Source organism: Quercus suber, unplaced genomic scaffold (assembly GCF_002906115.3).
Source record: "Quercus suber isolate HL8 unplaced genomic scaffold, Cork oak 2.0 scaffold_2, whole genome shotgun sequence".
Classification (NCBI taxonomy): Eukaryota; Viridiplantae; Streptophyta; class Magnoliopsida; order Fagales; family Fagaceae; genus Quercus; species Quercus suber.
The window spans coordinates 3,381,780-3,397,726 of NW_027069469.1; the positions used below are offsets into that span (position 1 = coordinate 3,381,780).

Below are 15,947 nucleotides of genomic sequence, written 5' to 3' on the forward strand. Positions count from 1 at the left end.
CTAAAGATGACAAACTCCTTTCAGTTCTATAGATTCTTTCTTTATTAATATTTTTCAAGATAGTGACTTTGTTGAGAAAACGAATTTCTTTCTGAATTAGGGGTCCGAAAATTAGCACATTAATTTTAATTTCTTCATCTGTTATTACAAGGGAGTAAAGTAGATTCTTAAAAGAATTTCTTAAAATGATTTTGGAAGAAAGGCCAAAAACAGATTCAAAAGATATTCTATCTTGAACATTGGATAATATGTAATTAATTAACAGCTTTTCTCCATTGACTTGAGTTAATCTTTCAAATGATGTTTCATAATACTTTAAAGGTATTAATCCTTCTTGTATACAGTTCATATCAGCGCCTGAGTCTATTAGAGCAATTATTTCTGTCAAAGAAAACTTTCTGTTGATTACTAAAGTGACCTTTGTATGCCAATTTTGAAAAATTACTCTATCAATTAAACTCAAGAAATTCTATTTATTGCTGTCATTGTCCAAAATATCTTTTTCTAATAAAGGGGGGTTTATCATGGGTTTAGGAGATTCTTTCAAGTTTATTATTTCTGTAATATTTTGTTCATTTATGTCTATGGAATTATCTTCTTTAATATCATTAATTTCTTGTTTTAGTATTTTTGCTTTTGTCATTAATTTTTGTATAGTTACATGTTTTATATTTACTCAATCTTGTTTCATTTTTGTCTTTTCTTTCTTATCTTTTGATTTTTCTTTCTTTCCACATTTCGTAAAATGATGTCCATCTTTCATACACTTAATACAAGTAATAGGTATATCTATGGAATCTTTCAACTTTAGTAAATGTCTTCTTTGTCTTTTTGATGATTAGGTAACTTATCTATGAGTTTCATTACTATGTCTTTTTGTTTCATTTTTCTTTTGTTGACTTTAAGTGGGTTGGTTGATTTTAGTTCTTTCTTTTTCCTAACTTGATCTATCTCTTTTTGACTAACATTAAATATTTCTATTAATTCATTTAGTGTATCTTTTTCAAATATAATTTACTAATTTGTTTAGCAATTTTATTATGTCTAGCACATTGCTTTTTAGTATGTCCATCGTTTTTACGTCGATGACAAATAATATGTCTAGCATGTCTGTCAGTGTTCTCATTATCTGATACCTCAGTAGTATTTAAAACTGTTATATTTCTTTTTCTGTCTATATCTAAATGTAAATTTAAAATTTCTATCTTTTTAGTTAATTTTGCCAAACTATCATTTTGGGTGTATATTATGAATCTTTCAATTGATCTTAGTCTTTCATCAATTTTTTCTTTTAAACTATCATTATTATCAATTTTCCATCCCTTGTTGACTACTTTTGCTTTTACTATGCTATCACTATTTTCCTTTCCTTCATTATTATTGATGGAAATTTAGACCCCTTAACACACAACCAGATTGAGTAGCCTAGTTAATTAGCCAAGTTGTTACTTAGTCAAATTAAGCAATTCTAAATTAAAACAATCAAACAATCATATCAAGAATATATAGCAGTGGAATAATAAATAACACAAGATATGATCAACCAGGAAAACCAAACCGGTAAAAAACCTGGGGAGGATTTTACCCACCGATCCTCAAGGCAAAACTGAATTCACTATGAAAGAATCAAAGTTCATACAAAAGGACTTACAAGCTCCCCGCTTGACTTCCTAATGCTACCTACCAGTAGAACTTACTGACACGACCCCGTGCAAGCTCCAAATCCACAGACTCCTTCTTTCTTGAATTCTTCAATCAGCTACAAGCACCCACGCTTGATATTCTTTAAGCTTCAATGGTAGCAACCAAGTTGATCATCAATATGTTGAAGTAATCTCAATCTTGAAAACCCTAAGCTTTGTGTAAAGGAAAGCTCATCTAGATCTCACAAGAGATTTACACAAAACAGCAATGTATGAGCCACAATACAACTGGAGCAACTCTAAAAACGTGGCTAGGGTTTTGCCTTATATACCTAGGGCAAAAACATAAAACCCTAAACGTTTAATGAGTTAGGGCTGAGTTGGAAAACTGCAGAAAAATGCAATCTGATCGATTTTCGATCGATCGAATCTATTCTTCGATCGATCGAGCCAGATCGAAATGCCCCAATGCATCTACAGTCTCTCGATTCCAACTTTACAATAATTAAACAACTGTGAGCACACTTTAACAAGAATGAACAAATTGTTTTGATCATGGTTTGCCAATATTACACATTAGAGTTCTAAATACATAAATTCCTAAACCTTTAGAACCTAACAAACTCCCCTTTTGGTAATCCGTGACAAAACCCAAATTAAAAGCTTAAAGTTTTACAAGTAAAAAGCTCTTTACAAAAATAATGCTCATAAACTCAAATTCAACTCTAGCTACTATCCATCGATTGCAAGTGTAGACAGCAACTTAGTTGAATCAACCTGTATATTCCTGAAATACTCAACAATCGCATAAACGCATGTGTGATAGAAAAGAGTAAAACAACAAGAATAACATTCTTGTAAGATTCACACAACACAAAATAAAGACATATATGAATGAACAACTCATAAATATAAATCAATAAGCAGTGAATCACAAAGCAACAAGAATCAATGAATATAACATGTATATCAATCAATGTTACTCCCCCTAACATGAATATCCCCAAAAATGATATATAAAGTGAAGCACCTAGATACAATCTAAAAATCCACAAGCTCTTTAAAAACAAAAAATCTCCTCCTAACTACAAAAACTCCTCTACAAGACAAAAACTCCACTCCCCCTTTTTGTGACGGAATGCCAAAGGGCAATCACAAGTCGCCATAAAAAGGAGGTGGTGAAGGTGAATGAAGACGTGTAAAGTCAGCTCGCAGAACACGAATCTCATCTAGCAAGTCCACCAAAATCTGACCATGAGCCGCCTGAACGGTCATGACAGTCTGCAGAGTACGACGAACATCAAAGTCAGTTGAAGGAGGTGGAGGAACATCAGCAGCAGCAGCATCATCACCAACTGGATAGGAACATCCTCACCAGCAAGACCTGTAGAAGAAGGAGGAGATGCGCTACCAGAAGGCTCAGACCTAGGGTGTTTAGAACCAGCTCGAAGATGAGCGGCCCTCTGTCTAAGAAAAGACGCACCTATGGGAGCTATCATATGAATGGGCTCAGAGGAAGGGAAGCCACTAAGATCAAGATAAAACAAAATCCTATGAATAAAAATAGGATGTACAAGAGCATGAGCAGTAGATGAACTCCTATAAACATCGTTCAAAGAACGAAGAAAGAGACGAGGAAAACTAATAGAAGCATTAGTAACCAGGGCGTACAAAAATACACACCTCTCAAAAGGAATGGTGTGAACATGAGAGATGGGCCAGATAGAATGACAAGCGATCCTAAAGAACGGATAGTGCAACCCGGAGAGCTCAGCAGAAGTGATCCTAGGATCAGAACCCCACTGGACAAAAGTACCAGTGATGTAAGACAAGACATCACTCAACTCGGGAGACTCATTATAAGGATGGACAGGATTCTGGACCAAAGGTACCCCTAGAGCATCAGCCACTACTTGGGGAGTAATGGTGTACTCTACGCCTCGTATCCAACTTTTTACCAAAGTGTTGGAATCATAGATGCGGATAGAGATGTTAAAAAAGAACTCTCTAATCAAGGCAGAAGGTGGAGGAGGATCAAAAATATCAACCAAGGGTAACCAGCCCCGACGCTCAAAGTTCGCCCTAATGGCCGGATCAAGTTCATCTAAGAGAACAGAACGCTCAACCTAAATCTTTCTCTTAAGGTTTAGCTTCTCAAAAATCTCTTGGTTTTTCTTACTCGGAAACTTCTCACGGTCAAAAGAAGGAGAGGATGGAGAAGAGGAGGGAATAGTCCTACGAGCTCTAGTCTTCCTAGGCATGATGCTAAGGAAAGGACAGAGACACAAAGAGAAAACCAAAAGACCATAACAAAACAAAACTAAGGGCAAACTGCAAGTTAGCACAATAAAAACATATAAAAAAATCTATATGATGCATGAACAATAACAATGTTGTGATGCATGAACTAATGCAGTAAACACAGTTCGAATTAGGTTCAATTTCACAAAATTGGCTCGAATATAGAGTTTCTAACAAAAACTCAAAAAAAATTTGAAAAACCACTTGATAATTTTGAAACAAATTGATGAATTGATCATCACACATTGTTGAAAACAGATTAGAATAACCAATTTCATCAAAACAACAAGCCAATTTCATCAATTAAACCCAATTGAACAAAAATCCCCAATTCGGATCAATTACAAACCCTAGAATTTTCAATTTCTCACAAAACCCAAAATTGATCAAATTAAACCATTAAGATCATGTTTATAGCATGTCCCCACAAAAACCCATTGATCAATTACACATAATTAGGCTTAAATCATCAAAAATCCCAAAAAGTAAAAGGTCCGAAATTTTGAGCATAAATGCATGAAAAATGCATGAAATATGTAAATAAACTCAAAAAGGAAGGACAAAACAGACTTACCGGCTTGAGGAAAGAGAAATTTTGCAAAAGATTCGGAGGAAAACGACAAAAAATTGACTGTGGAGCCTTGCCTCGTCGGAGAGAGAAAGAAAGTTTGAAAAAAAACTTTTGAAAAGTGTTTGAAAAGGTCAAGAACAGTGTTTTTAAAAACCAGATTCGCGACTTTCGATTGATCGAAAAATACATTCGATCGATTGAATGAGACAGTCATTTTTAAACAAATTAAAGCACTTTTTCGATCGATCGAAAATCAGAATGGATCGATCGAATTGGGCAGAGGCTCACAAAAATTTGAGAAAAATCACAGTTTTGAAAAACACAAACCTCATTTTGAAAAACAACTCCTCAAGCATTAAATAATGAAAACAAAATGCATGAGTATGAGATGGAATGATTTTTCAAAACCAATTTTAATCCCAGTTTCTCCAAAGAAAATTTCAGCATTTTCTTAAATGCAAACAAAAAATGTTTTGCATAATTCTCAAAATTTTCAAACTTGGTTGGTGACCAAAAACACACACAATAAACATGTACAAGTTTAACAAAAGTAACTTGTGTAGTGTGTGCAACTAGCAAAAACTTTGAGAACATGTGAGGTGATATGTGAATAGCAATCAATCACAAAGTTATACAAATCCATCACAAAATTTAAAAGAGACTATCACCTAAAGAGTTACATCTATAACTCCCACATCTCCTAGAACAAAAGCTTGCAATCATGTAAGTTTCTTGTATTTTGCCTCATTATTAGGTGAATGGCATCAAGCCTAATATACACACAATTTTATTTATGTGAGATGGCATCAAGCCTAATAGTACACACCAATTTTAAGCATTAAGCAATTAAGCCGAGGCACACCTTATGTTCTTTTTGTGCATGTGCTACATTTCTCGAGCACAGAATCTTATATATGCACTAAGGTGTTCATGATTGGCTAGTGAACAGTGGTGAGATGGTTATTTATGCCTTTCTCAAAAGGATCAAGTCCGACAGTCAAAAAATGTGACTTCAAGATAAGACAAAGTGATAAACACCATAAACATCTTTCCCACACAACATGCACTACAAATTTCAACTAGTCAAGTGCAATAAATAAGCTCATCAAAGCTAAAAAGGTACATAACATGTTATGTAAAGATAATATGGCCAATCCTTGATTATAAATCTAAGATGTGAAATACAAAACACAAAAATCCTTTGGTTCTAAAAGAAATTTATTACCAAACACAAAAAGCACATATTATGCTAAATGAACAATGCAAATGCAATGCATGACAATGCTTAACTAAGCTATAGAGGGTACACAAACAAGTAATATCAATTTCTTAATTAACCCATGAGTACATGTACAAACTAGTACATACTCACACAAAATCAGAAATAGCTTAGCAAAAACTATTCAAGTTTCTCCACAATGTCAAGCATGTTCTAAATCAAGGAGAGATATCATAACTCATGTAATCCTCAAAACAAATAAAACAAGACTCAAAATAAAATATTTTTGTCTTTTTGAATTTTTTCTTTTTGGATTTTTTTAAAAAATAAAAAACAACCTAAAAAACAGAACAACCAAAAACAGAAACAAAACATGTCTACAATTAATTGAAAGATTAAATTAATGACAAGTTATCAACACTCACCTTGGAGAATCTTTTTTTACCCATATAGCACGATTCTTCGGCTTTGTAGGTGAAAATCCATGTGAAGCAGAGTGTATTTGAGGAATTACATCAATCTTCTGAGAAAGACTGAAATCCTGCAAATTCCTTTCACAAGCCAACAAGCTCAAATTTTTCAAAAGAATATGAAACAATTTATATGGACTTATGGCAGGAGAAATATCATCACATATCCTAGATTGAAACAAAGAATGCTTAATTTTCAATTTATGACAATTAGACGAATGTGACCACGAATAACACAAAAGGGACAAATAGGAACAAATTTAGGAACATCAGTATTCCTAACAGCAATCTAGTCTCAGATTTTGATTTTTGCTTCAACAAAGGACAATTTGGTCTAATATGACCAACAACACTACAATGGTGACAAGTAGGCACAAAAACAGATTTCTTTTGCATACTAGCAGCAGGTTTAGACATAGATTTAGAAATTTCAGCGCTACATCAGAACTTTTACCTTTGTCTAACCTAGCAAAATAAGCCTTCTCTTTATTATTCCTCTTGAAAGGAGGGATATAAACTTTCTCAGTCTTAGGCTTAAGAGAAACAAAACACTTCTGTTATCAATAGCAGGCTTGGTACTAGTCAAATTTTCAATTTTAGTTTTAGATTCAACTAACTCTTGTTCCAAGCTTTTCATCTTCTTATCTTGAGAGGAAATTTGATTTCTCAAAAATTCATTCTTTTTATTAGATTCATCCAATCTCACAATCAATTCCTCTTTTTCAAGATTAGCCAATTTTAACTCTTCCTTGAATTTCTTAGAAATTTTCAAAGATTTAGATAATTCCTTATGAAGAGTTTCAAAAGTATCAAAAAAATCAGCAGAAGCATGAGCAGAAACATGATCAGAAAGACACTTCAAATTATCCATGACAACATGGGTCAAGGATAAGCTCTTAGATCAAAAGATCTACAACAAGAAGAGCTACCCGCTCTGATACCACTTGTTAGAAATTTAGACCCCTTTAAAACACAACCAGATTGAGTAGCCTAGTTAATTAGTCAAGTTGTTACTTAGTCAAATTAAGCAATTCTAGGTTAAAACAATCAAACAATCATATCAAGAATATATAGCAGCGGAATAATAAATACCACAAGATATGATCACCCAGGAAAACCAAACCGGTAAAAAACCTGGGGAGAATTTTACGTACCGATCCTCAAGGCAAAACTGAATTCACTATGAAAGAATTGAAGTTCATACAAAAGGACTTACAAGCTCCCCGCTCGACTTCCTAATGCTACCTACCAGTAGAACTTACTGACACGACCCCGTGCAAGCTCCGAATCCACGGACTTATTCTTTCTTGAATTCTTTAATCAGCTACAAGCACCCACGCTTGATATTCTTTAAGCTTCAATGGTAGCAACCAAGTTGATCATCAAGATGTTGAAGTAATCTCAATCTTGAAAACCCTAAGTTTTGTGTAAAGGAAAGCTCCTCTAGATCTCATAAGAGATTTACACAAAACAGCAATGTATGAGCAACAATACAACTGGAGCAACTCTAAAAACGTGGCTAGGGTTTTGCCTTATATACCTAGGGCAAAAACATAAAACCCTAAACGTTTAATGAGTTAGGGCTAAGTTGGAAAACTGCAGAAAAACGCAATCTGATCGATTTTCGATCGATCGAATCTATTCTTCGATCGATCGAGCCATACCAAAATGCCCCAATGCATCTATAGTCTCTCGATTCCAACTTTACAATAATTAATCAACTTTGAGTACACTTTAACAAGACTAAACAGATTGTTTTGATCATGGTTTGCCAATATTACAAATTAGAGTTCTAAATACATAAATTCCTAAACCTTTAGAACCTAACAATTCCAATATGACTTTTGGTGTAAAACATCTCTTTTGTATGCCTAATTTAGGAAATGGAACATGCTAGTTAGGCACAAATCTTTGGGGTTATCTTTATTGGTTTGAAGAATGCGTGGTTGTCTTTTTATCGGACTTACATTGCCAAAACCTTAAAATGCACAAGTAATTATGCATTCCACCTATGAACTAACTAGGTTATGTGATCGGCCAATTATGCATTCCACTTATGACCTAGGTTCTGTGATAAGCCAATAACTCCCTGCATGTTGAACAAGCAATTTACACGATTAACATTTTTACAATAATTTTACTACAAATTCTAAGTGATAAGTTGTTACTGATTCTAATTTGGGTCCATCAATAATAGCTTATCACATTAGATTTGTTGTAAAAATGTTATAAACTTTTTACTCCCAAAAGTAAGACTAAGCCAAACAACAACAAGTGAACAAATTATTCAACAAAATTTTTATTAAAAAAGAAAAAATTAAAATCTCTAATCATTCAAATATGTAACTCGATCAACCCATCACATAAAAATAATCCATAATTTCATTTTTTTATTAAAAAAATAGTATCAAAAGAAATATTGTGGTCATAAGTATATTCTCTTTAGCAGAGTGGTAGCTTTGCTCTCTTTAGCTTTACAGTCACAACAACTTTGTTCTCCTTGGTAACTCTACTCATAGTTGTAACAAGTATCATCCATTACTCTCCCTCTCTCTCTCTCTCTCCATTTTTTTTTCTTCTCTATCATCATTTTAAACTGCCTCTCACTTTATTATTCTCTTCTCAGCATTCTTTGTTCCCATTTTATCTCTTGTCAGTCCATTTTTTTTTTCTTTTTCCTTTTGTTAGTAGAATGACATTGTGATACTTCATGTATTTACATGTCTTTTTTTATGTGACATCGATACATTCAAATTCTCTTTTTATTAGATTTTGTATAATTTAAGTTTCTTAGTGACCACTCTTTAAAAATTCATAAAGCCTACTATTGTGTCTTATTGGTTGAGGAGACCAAGTATTTGAATTTAATTAAAGATTCTAATAAATTGCACCTAAAATATTGCACCTAAATTTTACCAATTCAATTATACCCAACAAACAAAGAGGCAAGCCAAGCTTAACTAGGCTGCATTGAGCACACATGACATTAAATTATTAATTGATTACTCCATGGGGTGCCACTTGCATAATGTCTTTTATATATATACATATATATATAATTTATAGGTAGATAGGGAGAAAGGGGAGAGAGATATAAATCACAAATATAAGACATTACAAATGATAGCATAAGACATCACAAATGATATCATTACTATTGAACTATCACTTCAACCCCTAGAAAACATTATCTTTGATTATTACATCTATTAATTTTTTTGATGCAACATCTATTAATTTTAATTCAACATTAATGATACACATGAGAAATGTATTTCTTTATTAAAGGTGAGTAAATAGTATTCCGTTTTTTGATGATAAACAAAGAGACCACGGAAGGCAGAAATAAGTAATGAAAGTAACATATGAAAGAGAAGCTTCCACGATGAACCATAATGTGTGGGCCACCTCAAGTTGCTCGGGTGACGGTAAGGTGTGGCATGTCTTTTTTTCATTTTTTTTCCTGAATAAGAAAAGGGTCTCAGGTGTGAAGTCATCAACCTCATACCAGATGACAGTAAATTAAGATAATAATACCACATGTATTATTGGACCTTGATGAAATTATTTGTTATAGGCACAACACACTTAATTTTTGCCAAATATCCTGAAAAACAATATAAAAACTTCTACCACCAAATCACACCTCATGATGATGATAAGGGATGTTTATTCAAGAAGATTTCGTAAATTTAAATGATGATCACGATGTTGATATATATACTTTGTTATTTTTGGAGTTAGGTATACTACTATAGATACAGTTTTCACTACTGTTAGTATTTGGCAGTACGTCGTGGGAAAGTTGCAGTGGGACACGGGAATTGGTTTCCATTAATTTATGCTAGGTTATTTTTTGGGTAGGCCAGTGGGCCGAACTTTGTCCAATTGATACAGATCTAGGAAGGCAGCTCATCCCTTAGCCTGTTTTAGCCGTAAGGTTAGATTAGAGTGGAAAACCAGCAACAACAACAACAAAAATTTGATAAAATTCAAGTAAAATGAGGTTCAGAAACCCTCTCGTTATGATAATCAAAGATCATCTAATCTTGAAAGGAAAAGAGAAGAAATTTTGATGAAACAGACATGCTTATTTTCTTGAAAAATAAAATGCTCATTTCAAATTAAAATTTTCTACTGCATTTTCAATTTTGGTGTAACCAAATGATGCTGGAGAAATTATACAAATCAACCTCATACCAGATGACAGTAAATTAAGATAATAATACCACATGTATTATTGGACCTTGATGAAATTATTTGTTATAGGCACAACACACTTAATTTTTGCCAAATATCCTGAAAAACAATATAAAAACTTCTACCACCAAATCACACCTCATGATGATGATAAGGGATGTTTATTCAAGAAGATTTCGTAAATTTAAATGATGATCACGATGTTGATATATATACTTTGTTATTTTTGGAGTTAGGTATACTACTATAGATACAGTTTTCACTACTGTTAGTATTTGGCAGTACGTCGTGGGAAAGTTGCAGTGGGACACGGGAATTGGTTTCCATTAATTTATGCTAGGTTATTTTTTGGGTAGGCCAGTGGGCCGAACTTTGTCCAATTGATACAGATCTAGGAAGGCAGCTCATCCCTTAGCCTGTTTTAGCCGTAAGGTTAGATTAGAGTGGAAAACCAGCAACAACAACAAAAATTTGATAAAATTTAAGTAAAATGAGGTTCAGAAACCCTCTCGTTATGATAATCAAAGATCATCTAATCTTGAAAGGAAAAGAGAAGAAATTTTGATGAAACAGACATGCTTATTTTCTTGAAAAATAAAATGCTCATTTCAAATTAAAATTTTCTACTGCATTTTCAATTTTGGTGTAACCAAATGATGCTGGAGAAATTATACAATTCTCATGATGGACTACGTCATTTGTCCACCATTCTAGTAAAAAACTCCCACATATTTAAAATTGCTGAGTTAATATTTAGTTTTTATTTAAAACTCCACAATTTTAAACAAGTGAGAGTCTTTTACTGGAATGGTGAACCGCATCACTTATTCAACATGTGGACCTTATAATTTCTCATGATGCAGGGGGAACCCATAGATGAGCCTGCATGCTTGTGACTTTGTGAGACCCCTGAATCTTGGCTCTATTCATGTCATAACTCATAAATTAATAGTCCTACTTTCCATGTCAAGGTCCACAAGTGGAGTTAGGTCATATGCTTTCTGAAGGTTTTTTCAGGAAGGTCATATGCTGTGTGAAGGTTAAATTAATATATAGGCTCGTAGGGAATTCACTAAACAATGTTGAATGGATTGTAAGAAAAAATATATATTATTAGCATACCAGTGGAATATCCTTTACTAGATACATCCAAGCAACTTTGGAGTTTGGTTTGGACCATTCATTGTTAATAAATAGATAGCTTGGGCCTAGGCTTCTATTGGGCTTTCAGATCCATCAACTTATCTTTTCGACCTCTCCTAACCTTACCTACCCAAACGTGCATCTAGCCGATATACCAATTAATTTTGATATACCACAGATATACCAATTAAAGTGAAGAGTATTACACACATATAGCGCCTTGCTAAAATTAAAGTAAATACATATAGCCCATTGCTAAAATTATATAGATTTCCTTGTAAAAGCATAAACCTCAACTCAGTAATTAATGATACTTGGCGAGGTATATGTTACAACTAATTTATATTATGTGTTAATATAGACCCACAATGGAAAATTTGGATAAGAACATGCGAATCACTACGTTCACCCAATGCATGGAGATGAACTTTTCTTTATTTACTAATATGTGTTGTGTTACAAGGATAAATCTCTAGCACAATTACACTCTTTATTTCTCTTTTCTTTGTATATTCTGTATTGTTCTTTTCTTTCTTCTTTCTTCTCTTGTATTGTTCTTTTCTTTCTTCTTTCTTCTCTTTTATATGAGCTATCTCCTTCTTTTTTGTATTTTGTCCTTATCCACCTGAATAACTTCTGGTCTTATTAGGCTCTTCTTTTCTGGTTGTTCATCATGAAATGAGTTTTCTAGGATTTCTTCTTACTATTCAGGAGTCCACCTAAATAACTTCTGGTCTTATTGGGCTCTTTTTTCCTAGTTATTCATCATGAATGAAGACTTCTTAGGCTTCTTTTTGTTGTTCAAGCTTGTCCTTCTATATTAAATGTGGTTGTGCTAGGGAAGTGACCTTCATTAATGTAGAGATTGTTGTAGAATCATCAGAAAATTTCAGAAAGCTAACTCGAAGAAGTTTATCTTCTCTAGGATTTACCTCGGTAGCTCAGACGTGACCTCGGCATTGGGCCTAGAAGGTCATTGAGCCTAACTAACAATCTAAGGACCTTTGTTCATTATCAAAATGGGCTAGTTAATGCTGGATTTGTTTTCACTATTTGGGCCAATTTTAAAATAAGTCTAATATTTACCCCACTACACTACTCTATCTAGCCTTTCTCATTATGAAAATGCAACATTTCTTTTCTATTTTTTTTTAAAAAATTTATGGGAAAAAAAAAAATGCAACATTCCTGGTACATCATAAAAGGAAAATAAGCATCATCTCTTTTGTTATATTTGTTAGTGTTGGCTAATTTCATATCAAAAAGATTTTAATAACTTTTTGTTGTTGTTGTTGCTTTTTTTGATGGAATTGAGATAGGTAGGGATGTGAATGGGTAGTGTGGGTTGAGATTGAGGAATTTCCAATCCAACCCGACTCCCCCGAGTTAAGAATGTCTAATCCAACCAAAGCCATAGTGGGTCTAAAAACCAATTCAGGTTGTAGGGATTGAGTTGTGTTGGATTGGGAGGCCAAGTTGGGTCCATTTTGTGAGGCCTAACAAAAAACAAAACCTTGGTTTTCATTCAATTTCTTAAGTTCATTATTCAATAAACAATAATAATATAAGTAATGTAGTCTAATATTCTAATTTCAACAAAACTAAGTCTCAAACTTCTAAAAATAAATCAAACTAACAAATATAAATTACATTTATTTTGTATACTATTCCTATTGCAGGTTAGATATCCAATTCCTTAGTTGAACATTTTGCCAGCCTGAACCTGGCCCAATGCAATGTTGAAAATAAATTAATAACCCAACCCATTCCATTAACCTATGAAAAACCAACCCAAAGCGCATAGAATAAGTTAGCTTTGTTAGAGTAAGTTTCAGTTAAGTCAACTGATAAAATCTTTGATAATTAAATAAAAAATTTGAAGTTCAATTCTCACATACCAAAAACTGATTAGTGTCTTAATCTGATGATAAAGAGCTATTATATTATCAAGAACAGACGCTATAAGTTAAAATTTTCTTAAAAAAAAAAAAAAAAAAAATGATTAGTGTCTTAATCTGATGATAAAGAGCTATTATATTATCAAGAACAGACGCTATAAGTTAAAATTTTCTTAAAAAAAAAAAAAAAAAAAGGTTAGCTTTGTTGGGTTAGTTAGTTGATACTCACCTCTGAATAGAAGAGTGCCAAGTTGGCGGTTTGACCTGTACCTATGAAGTATGAATTGGTGTAAATAATTAACCAAGTTGCATCAGCAAAACAAGAAAAACTTGAGCGCACACACGGCACTGATGCCATTGTTTCCTTTATTTAGGCGCCTTCCCACCTACGCCAAAGATAAAAACACTTTAAAAAGGAGAAGAAGAAGATAATGGCGTGGTGTTGCAGACGCAACCGGAGTCCGCGTGAGCAGTACTATTTCTGCCAACATTATCTCAATAATTAAAAACCTAAAATGCGTTGTCATACAAACCACACTAACCTCTACTTCTGTATCTTTTAGTCAATTAGCCAGGTTTCAAAGTGAATGCTTTTCTCACAACGTTTATAGTGCTAACTTCCACGCCTTTATTAATTAGTTGACGATTTGTGATTTGGGTGAATTCAGGCCATAATTATATGCGTTTGAGCAACACTCGCAGAATAAGATGGAGCATCCACAGTCTTCAAAAAAAAATAAAAAAGATGGAGCATCCATAGAAATACAATCCAAAATAATTTCTAGATTTATAAACTATTTTACAAATTGTTAACGTGATAAATTAATATTGATAAACAAAACAAATAATATTTGCAATAAACCCAAATAAAAACCAGTAAAATTTTAACACAACAATAATTTATAAAAATGTTATAAATTAGTACACGGCGAAAGCATTATTCTTTCTTTTAAACTACAAGTTGGTTCGTGCGTTTCACATCCTTTAAAAGGAGCGTATCATTATGTTTGGCGCTGTACTCAATCAATTCATGGGACCCGAAGGAAATTGCCATGCACTTTCCTATAGAAATTAAAAAAAGTTTACGTAAGCAGTAGTTTCCATCCTCGAAATTTCTTTGCAAGTCCCTTAGTAGGCCGCCCTTTATTCTTTTCCAATCCTTGAGACTCGCAACATTGTCTTCTTCTACTTTCTCTATATAAGGCCTGTACGTGATGTCCATGTTCATGAAATAATTCATTTAATTTGCCACTAAACCAATAATGGCACCGGATAGAGATCAGAAGGCCTCTAAATGGTTTGCTAACAAGAGTGTTAGGTTGAGCCTCGATTGCCGAGGAGCAAAGTCTGTCTCGACATTAGGCTCTGTTAGATCTCCAAGATCTCCTATGTCCTCGCCACGTACCCCAAAGTTGACATCAAAGGAAGACGAACTCAAAGAAGTTTTTCGTCACTTTGATGGAGACGGGGATGGCAAAATCTCGGCTTTAGAGCTGAGGGCATACTTTGGATCGATCGGAGAGTACATGTCGCATGAAGAGGCTCAAGGGGTCATTGCTGATCTCGACTCTGATGGGGACAACATGTTGGACTTGGAAGACTTCCTGAAGCTGATGAAGAGGGAAACTGGTGGTGGACAAGGTGATGAGGACCTCAAGAAAGCGTTCGAGATGTTCGAAATGGAAAAAGGGTCAGGGCGCATAACCCCAACGAGCTTGCAGAGGATGCTGCATCGACTTGGGGACCCGAAATCTTTCGACGAGTGTGCGGCCATGATTCGAGTCTATGACATCGATGGCAATGGAGTGCTAGACTTTAATGAGTTTCATCAAATGATGGCATAAACGGATAAGTATAATAAAATTGTTGTTAAAGTCTTAAATGTCATTTTGTATATAAATTCGAGACGTGATAAACTCCTAGATTAGATGCATGTTGCATGATGCTCGTGATTTCTAAAACCCAAAAACCAAAAAAGAAATAAAATGCATGAGTACGTGATTCCATCGTTTCTGGTTGACTTTGCTTGTGCACAAGCACATGGAATCAAATTTTTAGCAGTTTATATATGGCAGCCTTGTAATAAAGTTTGAGTGGTACACACTAATAATAATAAAAGCGTGATTTGGCTTGGTTTGATGCTTGTAAATTATAATTTGCTTTGTTCATAAGAAAGAGATTTTTTATAAAAATAAAAATAAAGGTGAGATTTCACCATTGCACTTCTGATGCGAATGTAAATCTTTGAAGAGCCCCATCAGGACATCTGTAAAATGCTTAAAGCAAAAGCAAAGGTTGGTTGTGAAATTATGAGGAAGCAGGGGAAAAGAAATTAACATGAATAGAAATACAGGTAAAAAGTGAAAGCTGACCAGGTCGCCTAATTTTACCTTTTATTTGAGCAATTCGAGATGAAATCATAGACATCCATGAGATCATCAAAATGGAAGTGCTTCCGATCGAAGGGAGAGAACCCACACTGAATAATGATTCCACCTAAAT

At 33.7% G+C, this 15,947-nt stretch overlaps 1 protein-coding gene across 1 annotated transcript; it reads left to right on the forward strand.

Annotated features, from left to right (window-relative positions):
- Positions 1 to 14,618: 14,618 nt before the first annotated feature.
- Positions 14,619 to 15,594, forward strand: LOC112032923 (probable calcium-binding protein CML41). Its single transcript, XM_024065685.2, has one exon. The coding sequence runs from the start codon at positions 14,708 to 14,710 to the stop codon at positions 15,287 to 15,289; it is 582 nt and encodes a 193-aa protein (XP_023921453.1). The 5' UTR covers positions 14,619 to 14,707; the 3' UTR covers positions 15,290 to 15,594.
- Positions 15,595 to 15,947: the final 353 nt, after the last annotated feature.

Coding starts and splice junctions, on each gene's coding strand:
- LOC112032923 (XM_024065685.2), top strand. CDS start 14,708: ATGGCACCGGATAGAGATCAGAAGGCCTCTAAATGGTTTGCTAACAAG.